This window comes from Squalius cephalus (assembly GCF_949319135.1).
Source record: "Squalius cephalus genome assembly, chromosome: 15".
Taxonomy (NCBI): domain Eukaryota; kingdom Metazoa; phylum Chordata; class Actinopteri; order Cypriniformes; family Leuciscidae; genus Squalius; species Squalius cephalus.
Genome location: NC_137136.1, coordinates 15,325,848 through 15,342,857, shown reverse-complemented (window position 1 = coordinate 15,342,857; position 17,010 = coordinate 15,325,848). Strand labels below are relative to the sequence as shown.

Here is a 17,010-nt window from a genome sequence, read left to right as displayed (position 1 = left end):
TATCGTTTTTACCTCTACACAACCACGTCCAAGTGATCTGAGGGCGCGCGCACTTCCTGGTGTGTGATGTGTGCGCGTGTTCTGGCTTAGTCTGCGCAAGCACCGGAAAGTGTACAAGAGGTAAAAACGATATAAATACTGTACGTTTTCTCACACAAACTGCTCGTTTCGTGTCTTAGGCCATCAATGTGTACTTACGATGGGGAATTGTTTAATTTGGACGATGGGGAATTGTTTTAATTTGGTGCATGCTCTTTCAGATAGTGACCATAGACCTGCATTATATGACTGACAGACAAGAACGGTTTGACTTAAAAATATCAAAACTGAAACTACTGCGGAAACAAAGACACCTACATCTTGGATGCCCTTGAGGTAAGCTAAAACATACCAAAATTTAATTTCAAAGTGAACTATCGAACTTTTACAATAAACTAAATAAACTTTTAGTTCTGTATTGGGTTGCTGCTTGAAGTTCGATTTAAAATCTGGGCATTAAGTACCTGCTTTAGGGAGAGTATGTCATTTGTTCTCATTAGAATATATGGACACCCAGTTCTTTCATTTCTTGTTTTATTCATGCTGTTGGCCGCTGATAATACCGTGTTAAATTACAGATCTATTGAACCTAATGCTGATATGTCTTGCTTATGCCTCTTGTCTTGTCTTGAAACAGGAACATTAAGCAGTCTGCTCAGCTGTATGAAGCTTTTATTCTGTATAGTGGAGATCTAGGTGTGTGTGCTCTCAAGCGTGCTCCAATAAACTGCCAATCTTCACTGATCCCTGTACATGTGTAGTCACCTGTAGAAAGTCCTGCCCCTAGCCACAGGGAATACCATTAGAGAATTATACCATGTCCTATTACTGACCTCTGACTCCTGACCTCACGGATAAGGTCATTGAAATGAAGGAGAGAGGTGTGTTCTAATCTAAATCAAGGGGCAGTAAAAGGTCAGGGAATAAAGGAGTGAAATCAGGGGAGAAAGGTAGTCATGGGTGCTGAAATGGAGAACATTACCACTCATTTGCAGGGAGAGATGGAAAAAAGGGAGCACTATAGTTGTCAGCGCTAGACAGGCATCACAAAAGCATGTTGTTCACGTGTGCACTCTCCTTTAATGTGTCTCAGTGCCATCACACTTACATGCTAACATATCACAAAAAGAGTGAATAGATGAAATGAAGGGCAAATGATGGCTTTCACAGCTCATTCAGACAGAGGAGAGAGAAGAGGTGATTTCCTTAGCTTAGTGATCTCCCTTTTCCACACCATATTGCTATTATTCATACAGTCTTTCTCTCTCTCTCACTGCTTGTAAACTCAGTTGATCAGTATTTATCTGAATTTATAATGTCAAAAGTGTGATTTTAGTTGGCTCTCCTGGAGTTCACTTCATTGTTGATTCAGTTCCTCAACATAAAATTTTATAAAAGAGACGGAAGGTGGAAAAAAAAAGAACATGAAAGGAGCAAAATAAGCTTGTGAATTCTGGGATAATGAAAGGTTTGGTTTGAACCAACTTGAAACAGGATAAGAGACCAAAAGACAAGCTGTTCCTTTACTGAACACAAAAGGAGATAGAAACACTCTTTAACCTCATGCTGTAACTATACAAAAATAATTACCATTCATTATTTACCATTCTTCAAATCACCACGGAAACATTTTAATAAAAAGTGCAATATCTCCTATGTAGGTTAAACTTCAGGAAGTCACAAAGCAAAATTGACCAGCAATGTATGAATATATATATACAGTATGTGTATACACACACACACACACACACACACACACACACACACACACACACACACACACACACATACTGGTTTCCATGCTGAATGGGGACCAACTTTATGATCATCACTTGTGGGGACCACCCTTTCTAAAGGTTCTAGAGGTACGAAAAAAATTAGGGATACTTACCATAGCTTTGATAACTTATACACGCCTTCAGATATCTGAATTGATGAAGTAATGATTTGACCATGCGTTATGGGGACTTTTGAAAAATCGAGTTGACATGTCTTATAGGGACCAACTTTGCATAATATTTGCATAATTCACACAACCTCCCATTAGATTTGTGGGGACCTAATTTGCATAATTCACACAACCTCCTATTTGATTTGTGGGGACTTAATTTGCATAATTCACACAACTTCCCCTTTTGATTTGTGGGGACCTAGATAGAACAAGAAATATATTACTAATGACAAATAATAGGCATTTATACGAAGTAATTCCTCAGATTGCATTTGTCCATTTGCCCTTAAAAAAATGGGTTCAATCTACAACCAAGCTTCACTCTTGCATAGAACACCTATGGCCAGTTTCACAGACCAGCCTTAAGATAGTCTCAGACTAAAGTGTGTGTTTAAGCCGTTTTAACTGAAAGCACATCTTAAATTAAGTCCTTTGTGTCCAAGTGCCATTGTTTTGTCTCAAGATGCACACCAGTAATGCTTATTTCTAAGACACGTTTATAAAAGCTACTTAAATGTCCTAACTGAACTAAAGGCCTAATCCTGGTTTAATCTAAATCCTGTCTGTGAAACCAGGCCCTAGTGTTGTGCTTGTAATCATCTCCTCAACATGCAGAATATTTGTTTGGATCGATTGATTGTTCTTACAATTGATTGGAATATTAGTGTGATTGAAGTGGATTATATGTGAATGGAGAACTTTTTCACTGCAACAAAGGACTGCATGCAAGTAATGAATTATTGTCTGGATATTTTCCAACCCATTTCATACCCACAGGTCAAACATTTAAACCTTTCCACTTCAAACTATTCTTTCTATAATTGTAATTTTTTCGGCCAACCTCCCAGCATCAGCTGCTACTCATTCACCTGATACTTATAAAAAATAAAACAAAATCTACTACTAATTGAGCTTCAACACATTTATTCACTACTAATAAATGTAAAACTTTACGGTCTTCAAATCGCGGTTCTTCAGTGCTTCTGGTTCAGCTTTTAAACATTTGTCACAGTCGCTCTTTGCTTGTACAATGAACGATGTGATGAATGTGATGAATCGCTTCATGTGCCTTTCCACCGCCTGCACCTCTGTCTGCTGCCAGGGTGTCTTCTGGGTACTTTTACCTAAAAGTGGACAGAAAAAACAATTGAAATGATAAAGTGTGTGCTGGAATTCCAATCCGAAGTTCTGAATCCTATTATCAGTATTTATTAGGTCTGGTTATTACAGTTTTTCTCAGTCGCTTTGGTGCATTTCTCACATCACTATTTACATTTGCACAACAGTTAAAGCAGTTCTCAGAACAATTAGTACAAACTGCAAAACCTAGTTGATAACCTGCAAAAGCGTATCACTTGCTCAAAATGGATAGCTCATTCCTCAAAAGCAAGTATTCATGTCAATGAAAGTGTCAGTGTCATCAAGATGAAAAGTCCTGACACCATTGTTTATGAACAAGATAGTCAAATGGCTTGGTTATGTTTTCATTATGACAGTTTATTCTGTAAATGTTTTCCATTGCAAAAAAGTCAGATCTTGGTAACACTACCTGTACATGCTCAAGATAGCACTATATACTATTTGAACAGCCATTTGAAAAATACAGTAAAGTTACACATTACTGTATTTAGTGAGGTAACAGAGTACAAGACACTGAATATGTATGTTTCACATTTTTACTGCATATGCTCTTTGCAATTCTAATTTGTTCACAGCATTGTGCAAATGAAATAAATACAGCTATGCATAGAGCTATGCACAACTGTAAACAATATTGCAGTACATATTGGAACTGAACATACAACATACAGTACATAGTACTGTAATCATTCATGCACATCCAGATGTTCCTCATCAGTGAAAGCTGAGATTCACCTGAGAGAAATTATTCAATTTAGGAGGCATTTTCAGAAAAATAATAATAATAATAATAATAATAATAATTTAAAAAAAAAGTGTAAAATTTGCTTGACAGATTTTGATAACTAGTTCAACATTTTTGTATGTAATGACTCAAGCAATGAAATGAGGACTATTAGTTTTATATGGAATGACTATTCAGCATTCACAAGTATAGTTAATTTTGACTGACATGACATAAGCAAATGATAATGTTATATAACAGCAGAGAGTTGTATGAAAGCAATAGATGCATGTCCAAAAGCATTTGCAGTTTGTTGGAAGGAATGAGAAACTGCTACTATGATGTGCACAAATGACTAAATGTTGTGGAGGTTGAACTAACTGTTGTGCAAATGTAAATAGTGATGTGAGAAATGCACCAAAGCGACTATTATTATTATTATTATTTATTAGGTCTTTTATTATTATTATTATTTATTAGGTCTTTTATTAGTCGGTTAGTCGCAGGACATACAGGCGCCGGCGCGATCATTTAACTTTCAATACTCTTATCTGTATGAATAAAAGGACAGAGTAATGCAAACTGTAAAGGTTCAACTCTTATTTCTGTAAACTCACAATAACTACAAAATGTTGTGCTTTGTAAAATAATGAAAACAATCAGGATGTGCTTTCTGCTGTCTCAGTGAACTTGAGCATCACAGAAATGAGCCGAAACTCAGCGTATACTCGCCTCACACCAGGGTGGGAATTATACCGCGGCCACGGCCGCCGTTGCCCTACACTTTGGCCTTCATGCCCCGTGAAAAAAAAATCATCGTACGGCCACAGTGGCCTGTGTGCCCTGGCCCTGTCCAAGTTCCATGTATAAAGCAGAGCATGTGAGCGGAGTGGAGCGGGAGCGAGCGGGGAGCGCGAGCGGGCGGATCTTGGACAGAGCGCAGAGCGGCAATTTCAAAAGGACAGAGCGTCGCCCTATTTCCCGCTCCAGTTTCGCTCCGCTCACACCACGAGTCTGAAGCATGCTTAGTCAAGCCTGACCCTGAATCCATCTGTCTTGCACAGTCATCAACAGTAGACTATTTTCAGTCAAAACTCAGCTCAATAATGGAGTTCAAAAACTCCAAACCATTATGTAGCCTACTATTAATAAGTCGCTCCGGAGTATAAATCGCAACAGTCAAAAAATGCGCCATGAAGAAGAAAAAACACATACAGTATAGGCCTAGCCTAAGTCGCACTGGACTATAAGTCGCATTTATTTAGAAATTTATTTCACAAAAAAAAAAAAACACAATGTTACAGACAAGTATAGCCTACTTGCCTCACAGACCTGAGACATATATATAAAGCTTGAAATGTCTACTTTTAAACAGAACAATTCAAAACGAAAGAAAACAGACTTCTCTCTTATGTAATCCGTATGAAATGTGCAATTCTCTCTGGCGCGTTCACTACTGCGAAGATCGCGAGTCAGCATCTTTCCAGCCGACACAGACATAAAAAAAATAAAAAACTGGTTTATTAGTAAACAATTAAAATGTCTCCTGCTATATTTTACATATTCATAATCATTAATTTTGCCGGTTCGTTGTGACAGCTTTTAGGTGCTTTATTGGCAGCAGCGCCACCCTTACATCGCATCAGCACCGAAAACATAGAGATTCTTTTCTTTTGGGGGCATTTTGTTTGTGTTCAGACTTTCTCAGTTGTTTTTAGGCGCGATGTTAGAGGATGCTGCTAATAAAGTTGCTAGTAGGCCCACACATTGGATTCACGTTTATTATTATAGGCTAAAAAAAATACCCCAGGTTTTATGCCGTTCGTATCATTTTATTTTGTTGTATTTATCCGCCACACCTTTAAGGCCGGTCCGTGAAAATATTGTCTGATATTAAACCGATCTGTGGCGCAAAAAAGCTTGGGGACCGCTACAAGTGATATACATGTAGATTTTTTTCCTTTTTTGGAGCGAGCGGGGGGCGATTTGAGTGGAGCGCGAAGCAAACTGCGTTGAGCGCTGAGCAATAATGATTGTGAGGGTGTATACCTTCTGGATGGAATGGTTCTCTCTCTCACACTCACATGATATAGAGGACTGAATGAATATTTTGAATGCTTTTATTGGCATTTGTGTTGTTTCTGAATGCTTTTATTGGCATTTATGTTGTTTCTATTGTTGTGTGAGGGTGTATACCTTCTGGATGTAATGGCGCTCTCTCTCTCTCTCTCATTAAAAAATGTTTTTTTTTATTAAAAAAGTCATAATCCATGTCTTATTCCAAATTAGGATGTTATGGTATCAATCTGAATGGGAAAACCATCGAATTGTACTCAATGGCCTTTGTGCCCTGTCATATGGCCTTGGTGCCCCTAAAAAAAAAAGAAAAGGTGGAGGCCAAATGGCCTTGCCCCTAAAATTACATAATTCCCACCCTGCCTCACACACACACACACGTGAGAAATATATCTATAGAAAGCTTGAAATGTCTGCTTTTAAACGAATCAATTCAAGTGGAAAATAAATACTCAGATTATGTAATCCGTATGAAATGCGAGTCACTGCGGAGATGACGAGTCTGTATCATCGACTTAATCTCTGCAGCCGAGAATATCAATAAATTATTACAATGTTTGTTTAGACAGTCTCCTTCTGACACAAGACACACTCAATCATTATTTTTGCCGGTGCGCTGCGGAACTTTAAGTGTGCGCTTGATCGCTAATTAGGCTATGTATTATATAGGCAATTAAAGGCTCATTATTATGAGTTATGGCTTATTAATATAAAAATGCGATTAGTTGACTAATAGCTTAATGAACGACTACTAGTCGACTAGAAAAAAAAAAAACTTTAGTCGAGGGCAGCCCTAGTATTTATGTCAGCATCTATATTGCAAGAGAAATTAATTTGCACTCTACCTATAAATAGAATTACACTGTCAATCAAACAGTGATTTTTACATTCAGTCACTTGGCCTGAAATGATCATTGGAGAAAAGGAAAATATATTAGGATCAATGTCTTGGCTGCAAGTTATTTTTATGCATCCATCCACTCAAACTGCTCCAGGGGTTAGGCTAGTTATTACTGATTCGGTGTTTTCATTTTTAGAACAGCTACAGTTCCTACTAGTGCCACAAAACACCTAGTAGATTCTAGCATCAACCAAGTAACCCTCTAAACAACTACAGATGGGTTCCTGAGCAACATGACTGTCAATCTCCCTCGGACTGGGGCTCCATGCAAGATCTCACCTCGTGGGGTCTCAATGATCCTAAGAAAGGTGAGAAATCAGCCCAGAACTACACGGGAGGAGCTGGTCAATGACCTAAAAAGAGCTGTGACCACCGTTTCCAAGGTTACTGTTGGTAATACACTAAGACGTCATGGTTTGAAATCATGCATGGCACGGAAGGTTCCCCTGCTTAAACCAGCACATGTCAAGGCCCGTCTTAAGTTTGCCAATGACCATTTGGATGATCCAGAGGAGTCATGGGAGAAAGTCATGTGATCAGATGAGACCAAAATAGAACTTTTTGGTCATAATTCCACTAAACGTGTTTGGAGGAAGAAGAATGATGAGTACCATCCCAAGAACACCATCCCTACTGTGAAGCATGGGGGTGGTAGCATCATGCTTTGGGGGTGTTTTTCTGCACATGGGACAGGGCGACTGCACTGTATTAAGGAGAGGATGACTGGGGCCATGTATTGCGAGATTTTGGGGAACAACCTCCTTCCCTCAGTTATGTAGTCAAATGATATGTAGATGAGGATCTGCATAGTAAAACTAGGCGTCGTAAGCTCCACATATGGTTATTTCGGGTGGAGATGCATGTACGCACAATCTTCCGCTGACTGGGATTTATAAAGTGAATTCTGCGCAGGTTCTGGCGTACGCACGGTTTTATAAGTCTGAATATTTTTTTGCGTACGCCATTTTTGGCTTTCGGGCGCACGTACACTTTTAGTAAGGTTCCTACGCACAGTTTTATAAATGAGGCCCCTGGTCTGAGATCTGGGTGTTAAAGTGCTCCTAAAGGGTCTAATTTAGTCTAAGAAATGTGTAAAGAGTTCACCTTTGGAAGAAGGCCTCACAGCACTGGCTCCTGTAGGCATCTCTTCATCTGATGGTGGTCTGGGTCTCTTGGGTGGTGGCGGCATGTCATTCCTCTTGGTAGGAGGAAGTGCCACCTCTGCTGATGGTTCTATGGAAAATAATCAAAGTTCAACATTTTCAGAAAGATACAATTTAAATGTACTATAGAATGCTGACAATACACTGTTATTTGTCACACTTATGCACTAATTATTTAAAATCATTAAAGTACAATAAACCCTAAACCTGTGCAATTGTTCATTATTGCAAGTATAATTGAACTACATCTTTCCAGCAGACATTTAATCAAATATAAGTGCAAGTAAATTGAGTATAACCATTTTATTTCATGTCTTAATCATCTGACATGATTCGTTTTGTGCCATGACACAACCAACACGAGAAGAGAGCAGATCAGCTAGTGTTTTATGAAAAATGAAAAATGTACAAGTTTCTCCTATGAAATATATTTTTTATGGTAGTAAACTCACAAAAAAATATTCACTCCAGAATGAATGTTTAGTGTAATTTAGTTGAAGAATAGCTTGGAGGCATTTGATTCATTACACAATGAGCCGTTTCGTCAAAAAAAACAACATTTGTTCAGCATACTGAAGCATCTTCTTTAATGTTGGCTATGATGTTAGAACAATATTTTTGTCTGTCAGGTCTTCACAAGTTACGTGACTGAAAATTATGAATAACTGCAAAATGTAGTAGTGTATTTTGACAGTAATACAAACCGTCAACAGTAGATGAACAGTGTCCCTCTTGTATGCTCCCGTCTTCCTCATCACAGTCAATAACGTTTCTGTGGAAGTTCAAAGTACAGCTTAACAATGGTATATAATGGATCATAAACACCTGGTATACGAATAGATGGTAGGGGTGTAACGGTTCACAAAATTTACGTTTCAGTTCAATACGATACACTTGTGTCACGGTTCGGTACGTTTTTGATACAGCAAAAAGAAAAAAAATGCCAGAGTAATTTCCTTGATTTAATTTTTTTATTCTTTTTTTTATTAAAACTAACATCATAAAGTATGATTTTTTTTTACTTTGAGCAATTCTGGAGCTATAATTGACTCTTCTTAGGAGCATATAAAACAAAACGCTCCTTGGAAAAAGTGAAATGTAATATTGTAGTAGTTATAAACAAAGGTTTATTTTAGTTCAGATTAACATTTGAGGGCAGCAATTGTATTTACAATGTCAAGTCAAGTCATCTTCATTTATATAGCGCTTTTAACAATGTAGATTGTCTCAAAGCAGCTTTACAGAGATAAGCTTATAATTTAAGGTAACAGAGATTGTTTCGGCTTTACAGCAGAGTTAAGTTATTTCCATCTAAAGTTAGTTTTGATTGATTTGCTTCCGTCGCAACGATCAAGCAATGTAGCCGCTAAGACGACACCATTCCCTCTACACAGACTTTAAACGCGAACCTGTGAGAAACGCTGATGGCGTTCACATGCGCATTTAGAATGGGTTCTATAGTTATGTGCGTTTGAATATACGCAGGTTAGGAATTCCCTACAAGCCAAGCCTAAACAAAGTACTTGTCTTTCCTTATAAATTTTGATAAAGAATTTTATTTTATTTTGTTGCTTTGGGGTAGGAACGCGAAACGAACAACGCCTTTCCCGACAACGCCTTATCTGTAGAGTGGTAGTGGGATCCTCCATAGGGAGAGACTAGTTGGCACTTCAGCACTGCGTTGTCATCGGTCCAGGCGAAAGTCATTCGTCAGATCTGGATACGGCCTGGATCCGGCAGGCTGCAGGAAAACCTCGGGATAAACACAGACACTAAAATTAGCGTAGATGCCATTCTTCTCATGATGTAACGAGTACATCAGGATTTTTGGGAAGTGTTCCCGAAAGCTAGGTCAAAGAGATGTGTCTTTAGTCTAGCTTTGAACTGACAGAGTGTGTCTGCTTCCCGGACAATGGTAGGAAGACTGTTCCAGAGTTTTGGTGCTAAATAGGAAAAGGATCTACCGCCAGCAGTCGATTTTGATATTCTAGGTATTAGTAACTGGCCGGAATTTTGAGATCGCAATAGACGTGACGGACTATAATGCGTTAAGAGCTCGCTCAAGTACTGCGGAGCTAAACCATTTAGTGCTTTGTAAGTGATCAGCAATATTTTAAAATTTATGCGATGTTTAATAGGGAGCCAATGCAGTTTTGACAGAACCGGGCTAATATGGTCATACTTCCTGGTTCTAGTAAGAACTCGAGCTGCTGCGTTTTGGACCAGCTGTAGTTTGTTTATTAAGCGTGCAGGACAACCACCCAGTAGAGCATTACAATAATCTAGCCTTGAGGTCATGAACGCATGAACTAATTGTTCCGCATTTGTCAATGAGAGCATATGGTGTAATTTAGATATATTTTTAAATGGAAAAATGCAGTTTTACAGATACTAGACACGTGACTTTCAAATGAAAGATTGGTATCAAAGAGCACACCCAGGTTCCTAACCGACGACGAAGACTTAACAGAGCAGCCATCAAGTGTTAGACAGTATTCTAGGTTATTACGTGAGGAAGTTTTTTGTCCAATAATTAGAAACTCTGTTTTTTCAGAATTTAGAAGTAGGAAATTACGAGTCATCCAATTTTTTTATATCCGCTATGCATTCCGTTCATTTTGTGAATTGATAAGTTTCGTTAGGTTTTGAAGAAATATAGAGCTGAGTATCATCGGCATAACAGTGAAAGCTAATGCCATGTTTCCTAATGATTTCTCCTAATGGTAGCATGTACAGAGTGAACAGCAGCGGTCCTAGTACTGAGCCTTGTGGTACGCCATACTGAACTTGTGATCGATGAGACATCTCATCATTTACTGCTACAAACTGATAACGGTCAGATAAGTATGATTTAAACCATGCTAGTGCATTTCCACTAATGCCAACATAATGTTCTAATCTATTTAAAAGAACATTGTGGTCAATGGTGTCAAATGCAGCACTAAGATCGAGTAACACTAATAGAGAGATACAACCACGATCGGATGATAAGAGCAAATCATTTGTGACTCTAACGAGAGCTGTCTCGGTACTATGGTACGGTCTAAATCCTGAATGGAAATCCTCGCAGAGATCATTTCTTTCAAGAAAGGAACACAGTTGTGAGGATACTGCCTTTTCTAATATCTTTGACAGAAAAGGTAGATTCGAGATCGGCCTATAATTGACTAATTCTGTAGGATCAAGTTGCGTTTTTTTAACAAGCGGTTTAATCATAGCCAGCTTAAAGGTTTTTGGTACGTATCCTAGAGACAAAGACGAATTAATGATATTAAGAAGAGGATCTATGACCTCTGGAAGTATTTCTTTCAGTAGCTTAGTTGGTATAGGGTCTAACATACATGTTGTAGATTTAGATGATTTAATGAGTTTAGTAAATTCTTCCTCTCCTATATCAACGAATTAATCCAATTTTTCCTCAGGGAGACTACAATGCACTGCCTGATGCGATACTGTAGTAGACGGTTGCATAGTTATAATTTTGTCCCTGATATTATCAATCTTATAAGTGAAGTTCATAAAATCATTACTGCTGTGTTGCTTGGAAACTTCGGTGCTTGAAGCTTTATTTTTCGTTAGTTTAGCCACCGTTTCAAATAAATACCTAGGATTATGTTTATTTTCTTCTAATAGGGTTGAAAAATAAGCAGATCTAGCAGCTTTTAAAGCCTCTCTGTAAGTAATTGAGCTCTCCTTCCATGAAATGCGAAATACCTCTAGTTTTGTTTTCTTCCAGTTGCGCTCCATTTTTCTGGCTGCTCTCTTAAGGGCCTGAGTGTGCTCGTTGTACCACGGCGTTGGACTATTTTCTTTAATCTTCTTTAAGCGCAACGGAGCAACTGTGTCTAAAGTGCTGGAAAAGAGAGAGTTAAACATTTCTGTTGTAATATCGAGTTTATTTTAATGTCAAAATAAAACCAACGTAATGTTACTTGAAGGCATTATAGCCTACTATTCCTGCCAAACTTCCATGGTTGCAGTTAGTGTTACTACAGTAAATCCATGGTAAATCCATCTGTGGACACCGGATAGTTCATTTATGGCACAATGTTTCTCCTGGTTTCCACGTCAGAGCTGTTTGAACCGTTAATAACGGAGAAATGTGAATGTTTCTCACAAGATCTCTCAGCGATGTTATTACTTCTGTGGCGAATTCAAATGATTTCTTTACTGGATCTCTTATTAGCGCTGTGTAGTAACAGTGTCGTATGATCATGATCAGCTTGCGCTGCACTGGTCCAAACTGATAAACGGTCCGTCAACCACACAATAACGAGCAGTTTCGTTCCGCTTGCATTACGTTTGCCATTTGACGTTGGACAATGTTGTGGTCGCGCCGGCGTCTCTTACATAACGAGAGCGCTTGCCACACGCGACCCGCCTACATTTGAAATAACGAAATTTTGGTCGGCAGGAAAAATGGTCCAACGAACCGTTCGGTTTGAAAATGCGTACCGAACACAGAACCGAAAGCATCGTACCAAACAGTTCAATACGAATACGTGTATCGTTACACCCCTAATAGATGGTAAACAGAAAATCAAACAGAAAATCAAACAAAAGTCAAATAAAATACCACACCATCAGGATCTATCCCAATTTCATCCAAGTTCTTGCCATGGAACTCAGCTAATCTTCCTTGCTCAAGAGCCATTAGAACTTTGCTGATCTTGGCAAGTTGCAGGGTCTTCTCAGGGAGTCGATAGAACTCATGATGGATTCTTATGTCGTGTCCAAGAAAGTTTGCCAGCTGGTCCATCTCGGTGTCAGTCATATTCAGCACTGTTGAAAGGGTTGCGGCATGCTTTCGCAGTCTTGTAGATGTCAGTGACTTGGGACACTTTGCGTCACACACCTTTGCAAAGCCACGGAGGCAGTCTGACCCTCGAAAATATGTCATGGCTTCTGGTCTTGCAAACATATAGGAATTGTCTTTCAGAACCCCACAAGCCTCTCTCTGCTTAACAAGGAGTTCTAAGGCACATAGCATTTTTGAAGTCAGAAGAATTGGAACTGGTCGACCACGCTTCCCCCTTGCGATAACCCTTGTGAAGTGTCTGCAGAGATTGTTTTCCACTTCAGAGAGTGCCCAGTCCACATCCTCATGTGGATCAGAAGTGTCTCTTGATAGAAATGCAGACAAAGGCATGCTCGAAACCACTCCTTCCCTGCGCCGGTTAAAGAGAATCATCTGGGCTAGACACACCTTTGCCAGAAAAAAAAACAATTATTCCTGTCCAGCAAACCTTGCTCACACACACATCTTGATTAAAACCAGCTTCATGAGGACCTTTCACACACAACGTTATATTTCCTTATGGGGACTAGTTTCATCATATTCAACACACAAGTTTGAACTCAAACACTGACTGAAAGTGTGTTGTGGGGACGTCGTGAGTGTCCATTTTAAAGCAACAATTAACCTAGAAAATAAATCCCTGTGAAGGATAAAACTGGCCCTAAATACTCCACTAGCACTAAACTACAGGACACATGTCGTTACATGGTTTAATGTACTAATTTACACCAGATACGCATCAAAATATGCCTAAAAATCACTAAACCATGACAAAGAGAGACAGTAGACCTAAATCTTTAGTGATGAATGTGAACGTACCTGTTGAGGAGAGTTGATCTGAGCAGATTCATCATCCATCTGAGTCTCTGACTGGAGAGAAGGATCAGAAGCACTCGCTGCGCTGGTTTTAATGGCAACGCTGGTTATCTGTAAGAGACAACATTCATAATGACAAGATATTAGAACATGGAAACACAAGAGAGAAATCTGAAGCAGATACCACATGATTTCAGAGAAATAGACAAATCAACTTCATCTAAAACATTTATTCCTGTCCAGTCAACCCCTGTCTGCGCTCACACACATCTGGATAAAACCCGGCTTCATGGGGACCTTTCACACACCTTCATGGGGACCTTTCACACACAATGTTATAGTTCCTTATGGGGACTAGTTTCATCAAATTCAACACATGAGTTTGAACTCAAACACTGACTGAAAGTGTGTTGTGGGGACGTCGTGAGTGTCCATTTTAAAGCAACAATTAACCTAGAAAATAATTCCCTGTGAAGGATAAAACTGGCCCTAAATACTCCACTAGCACTAAACTACAGGACACATGTCGTTACACGGTTTAATGTACTAATTTACACCAGATACACATCAAAATATGCCTAAAAATCACTAAACCATGACAAAGAGAGACAGTAGACCTAAATCTTTAGTGATGAATGTGAACGTACCTGTTGAGGAGAGTTGATCTGAGCAGATTCATCATCCATCTGAGTCTCTGACTGGAGAGAAGGATCAGAAGCACTCGCTGCGCTGGTTTTAATGGCAACGCTGGTTATCTGTAAGAGACAACATTCATAATGACAAGATATTAGAACATGGAAACACAAGAGAAAAATTTGAAGCAGATACCACATGATTTTATAAAAAGAGACAAATCAACTTCATCTAAAACATTTATTCCTGTCCAGTCAACCCCTGTCTGCGCTCACACACATCTGGATAAAACCCGGCTTCATGGGGACCTTTCACACACCTTCATGGGGACCTTTCACACACAATGTCATAGTTCCTTATGGGGACTAGTTTCATCAAATTCAACACATGAGTTTGAACTCAAACACTGACTGAAAGTGTGTTGTGGGGACGTCGTGAGTGTCCATTTTAAAGCAATAATTAACCTAGAAAATAATTCCCTGTGAAGGATAAAACTGGCCCTAAATACTCCACTAGCACTAAACTACAGGACACATGTCGTTACACGGTTTAATGTACTAATTTACACCAGATACGCATCAAAATATGCCTAAAAATCACTAAACCATGACAAAGAGAGACAGTAGACCTAAATCTTTAGTGATGAATGTGAACGTACCTGTTGAGGAGAGTTGATCTGAGCAGATTCATCATCCATCTGAGTCTCTGACTGGAGAGAAGGATCAGAAGCACTCGCTGCGCTGGTTTTAATGGCAACGCTGGTTATCTGTAAGAGACAACATTCATAATGACAAGATATTAGAACATGGAAACACAAGAGAAAAATTTGAAGCAGATACCACATGATTTTATAAAAAGAGACAAATCAACTTCATCTAAAACATTTATTCCTGTCCAGTCAACCCCTGTCTGCACTCACACACATCTGGATAAAACCCGGCTTCATGGGGACCTTTCACACACCTTCATGGGGACCTTTCACACACAATGTCATAGTTCCTTATGGGGACTAGTTTCATCAAATTCAACACATGAGTTTGAACTCAAACACTGACTGAAAGTGTGTTGTGGGGACGTCGTGAGTGTCCATTTTAAAGCAACAATTAACCTAGAAAATAATTCCCTGTGAAGGATAAAACTGGCCCTAAATACTCCACTAGCACTAAACTACAGGACACATGTCGTTACACGGTTTAATGTACTAATTTACACCAGATACGCATCAAAATATGCCTAAAAATCACTAAACCATGACAAAGAGAGACAGTAGACCTAAATCTTTAGTGATGAATGTGAACGTACCTGTTGAGGAGAGTTGATCTGAGCAGATTCATCATCCATCTGAGTCTCTGACTGGAGAGAAGGATCAGAAGCACTCGCTGCGCTGGTTTTAATGGCAACGCTGGTTATCTGTAAGAGACAACATTCATAATGACAAGATATTAGAACATGGAAACACAAGAGAGAAATATGAAGCAGATACCACATGATTTCAGAGAAATAGACAAATCAACTTCATCTAAAACATTTATTCCTGTCTAGTCAACCCCTGTCTGCGCTCACACACATCTGGATAAAACCCGGCTTCATGGGGACCTTTCACACACCTTCATGGGGACCTTTCACACACAATGTTATAGTTCCTTATGGGGACTAGTTTCATCAAATTCAACACATGAGTTTGAACTCAAACACTGACTGAAAGTGTGTTGTGGGGACGTCGTGAGTGTCCATTTTAAAGCAACAATTAACCTAGAAAATAAATCCTTATGAAGGATAAAACTGGCCCTAAATACTCCACTAGCACTAAACTACAGGACACATGTCGTTACACGGTTTAATGTACTAATTTACACCAGATACGCATCAAAATATGCCTAAAAATCACTAAACCATGACAAAGAGAGACAGTAGACCTAAATCTTTAGTGATGAATGTGAACGTACCTGTTGAGGAGAGTTGATCTGAGCAGATTCATCATCCATCTGAGTCTCTGACTGGAGAGAAGGATCAGAAGCACTCGCTGCGCTGGTTTTAATGGCAACGCTGGTTATCTGTAAGAGACAACATTCATAATGACAAGATATTAGAACATGGAAACACAAGAGAGAAATTTGAAGCAGATACCACATGATTTTATAGAAAGAGACAAATCAACTTCATCTAAAACATTTATTCCTGTCCAGTCAACCCCTGTCTGCGCTCACACACATCTGGATAAAACCCGGCTTCATGGGGACCTGTCACACACCTTCATGGGGACCTTTCACACACAACGTTATAGTTCCTTATGGGGACTAGTTTCACCAAATTCAACACATGAGTTTGAACTCAAACACTGACTGAAAGTGTGTTGTGGGGACTTCGTGAGTGTCCATTTTAAAGCAACAATTAACCTAGAAAATAATTCCCTGTGAAGGATAAAACTGGCCCTAAATACTCCACTAGCACTAAACTACAGGACACATGTCGTTACACGGTTTAATGTACTAATTTACACCAGATACGCATCAAAATATGCCTAAAAATCACTAAACCATGACAAAGAGAGACAGTAGACCTAAATCTTTAGTGATGAATGTGAACGTACCTGTTGAGGAGAGTTGATCTGAGCAGATTCATCATCCATCTGAGTCTCTGACTGGAGAGAAGGATCAGAAGCACTCGCTGCACTGGTTTTAATGGCAACGCTGGTTATCTGTAAGAGACAACATTCATAATGACAAGATATTAGAACATGGAAACACAAGAGAGAAATCTGAAGCAGAT

At 39.1% G+C, this 17,010-nt stretch overlaps 2 protein-coding genes across 2 annotated transcripts in view; one reads left to right on the top strand and one right to left on the bottom strand.

Annotated features, from left to right (window-relative positions):
- The window catches only part of znf804b (zinc finger protein 804B), a 107,800-nt gene that overhangs the window by 28,335 nt on the left and 62,455 nt on the right, over positions 1-17,010 (top strand). The gene's annotated exons all lie outside the window — the stretch shown is intronic.
- On the bottom strand, positions 2,898-16,931 carry LOC307172296 (uncharacterized protein). The gene is made up of 10 exons (XM_079894568.1): positions 16,832-16,931; positions 16,188-16,295; positions 15,544-15,651; positions 14,900-15,007; positions 14,256-14,363; positions 13,612-13,719; positions 12,576-13,200; positions 8,699-8,766; positions 7,936-8,064; positions 2,898-3,114 (listed from the first exon to the last, which is right to left on the bottom strand). Exons 1-9 carry the CDS (start codon positions 16,868-16,870, stop codon positions 7,951-7,953), a joined length of 1,386 nt encoding a protein of 461 aa, XP_079750694.1. The 5' UTR covers positions 16,871-16,931; the 3' UTR covers positions 2,898-3,114; positions 7,936-7,950.

Coding starts and splice junctions, on each gene's coding strand:
- LOC307172296 (XM_079894568.1), bottom strand. CDS start 16,870: ATGGATGATGAATCTGCTCAGATCAACTCTCCTCAACAG. Junction 16,296..16,831: donor AGATCAACTCTCCTCAACAG/GTACGTTCACAT, acceptor TGTCTCTTACAG/ATAACCAGCGTTGCCATTAA. Junction 14,364..14,899: donor AGATCAACTCTCCTCAACAG/GTACGTTCACAT, acceptor TGTCTCTTACAG/ATAACCAGCGTTGCCATTAA.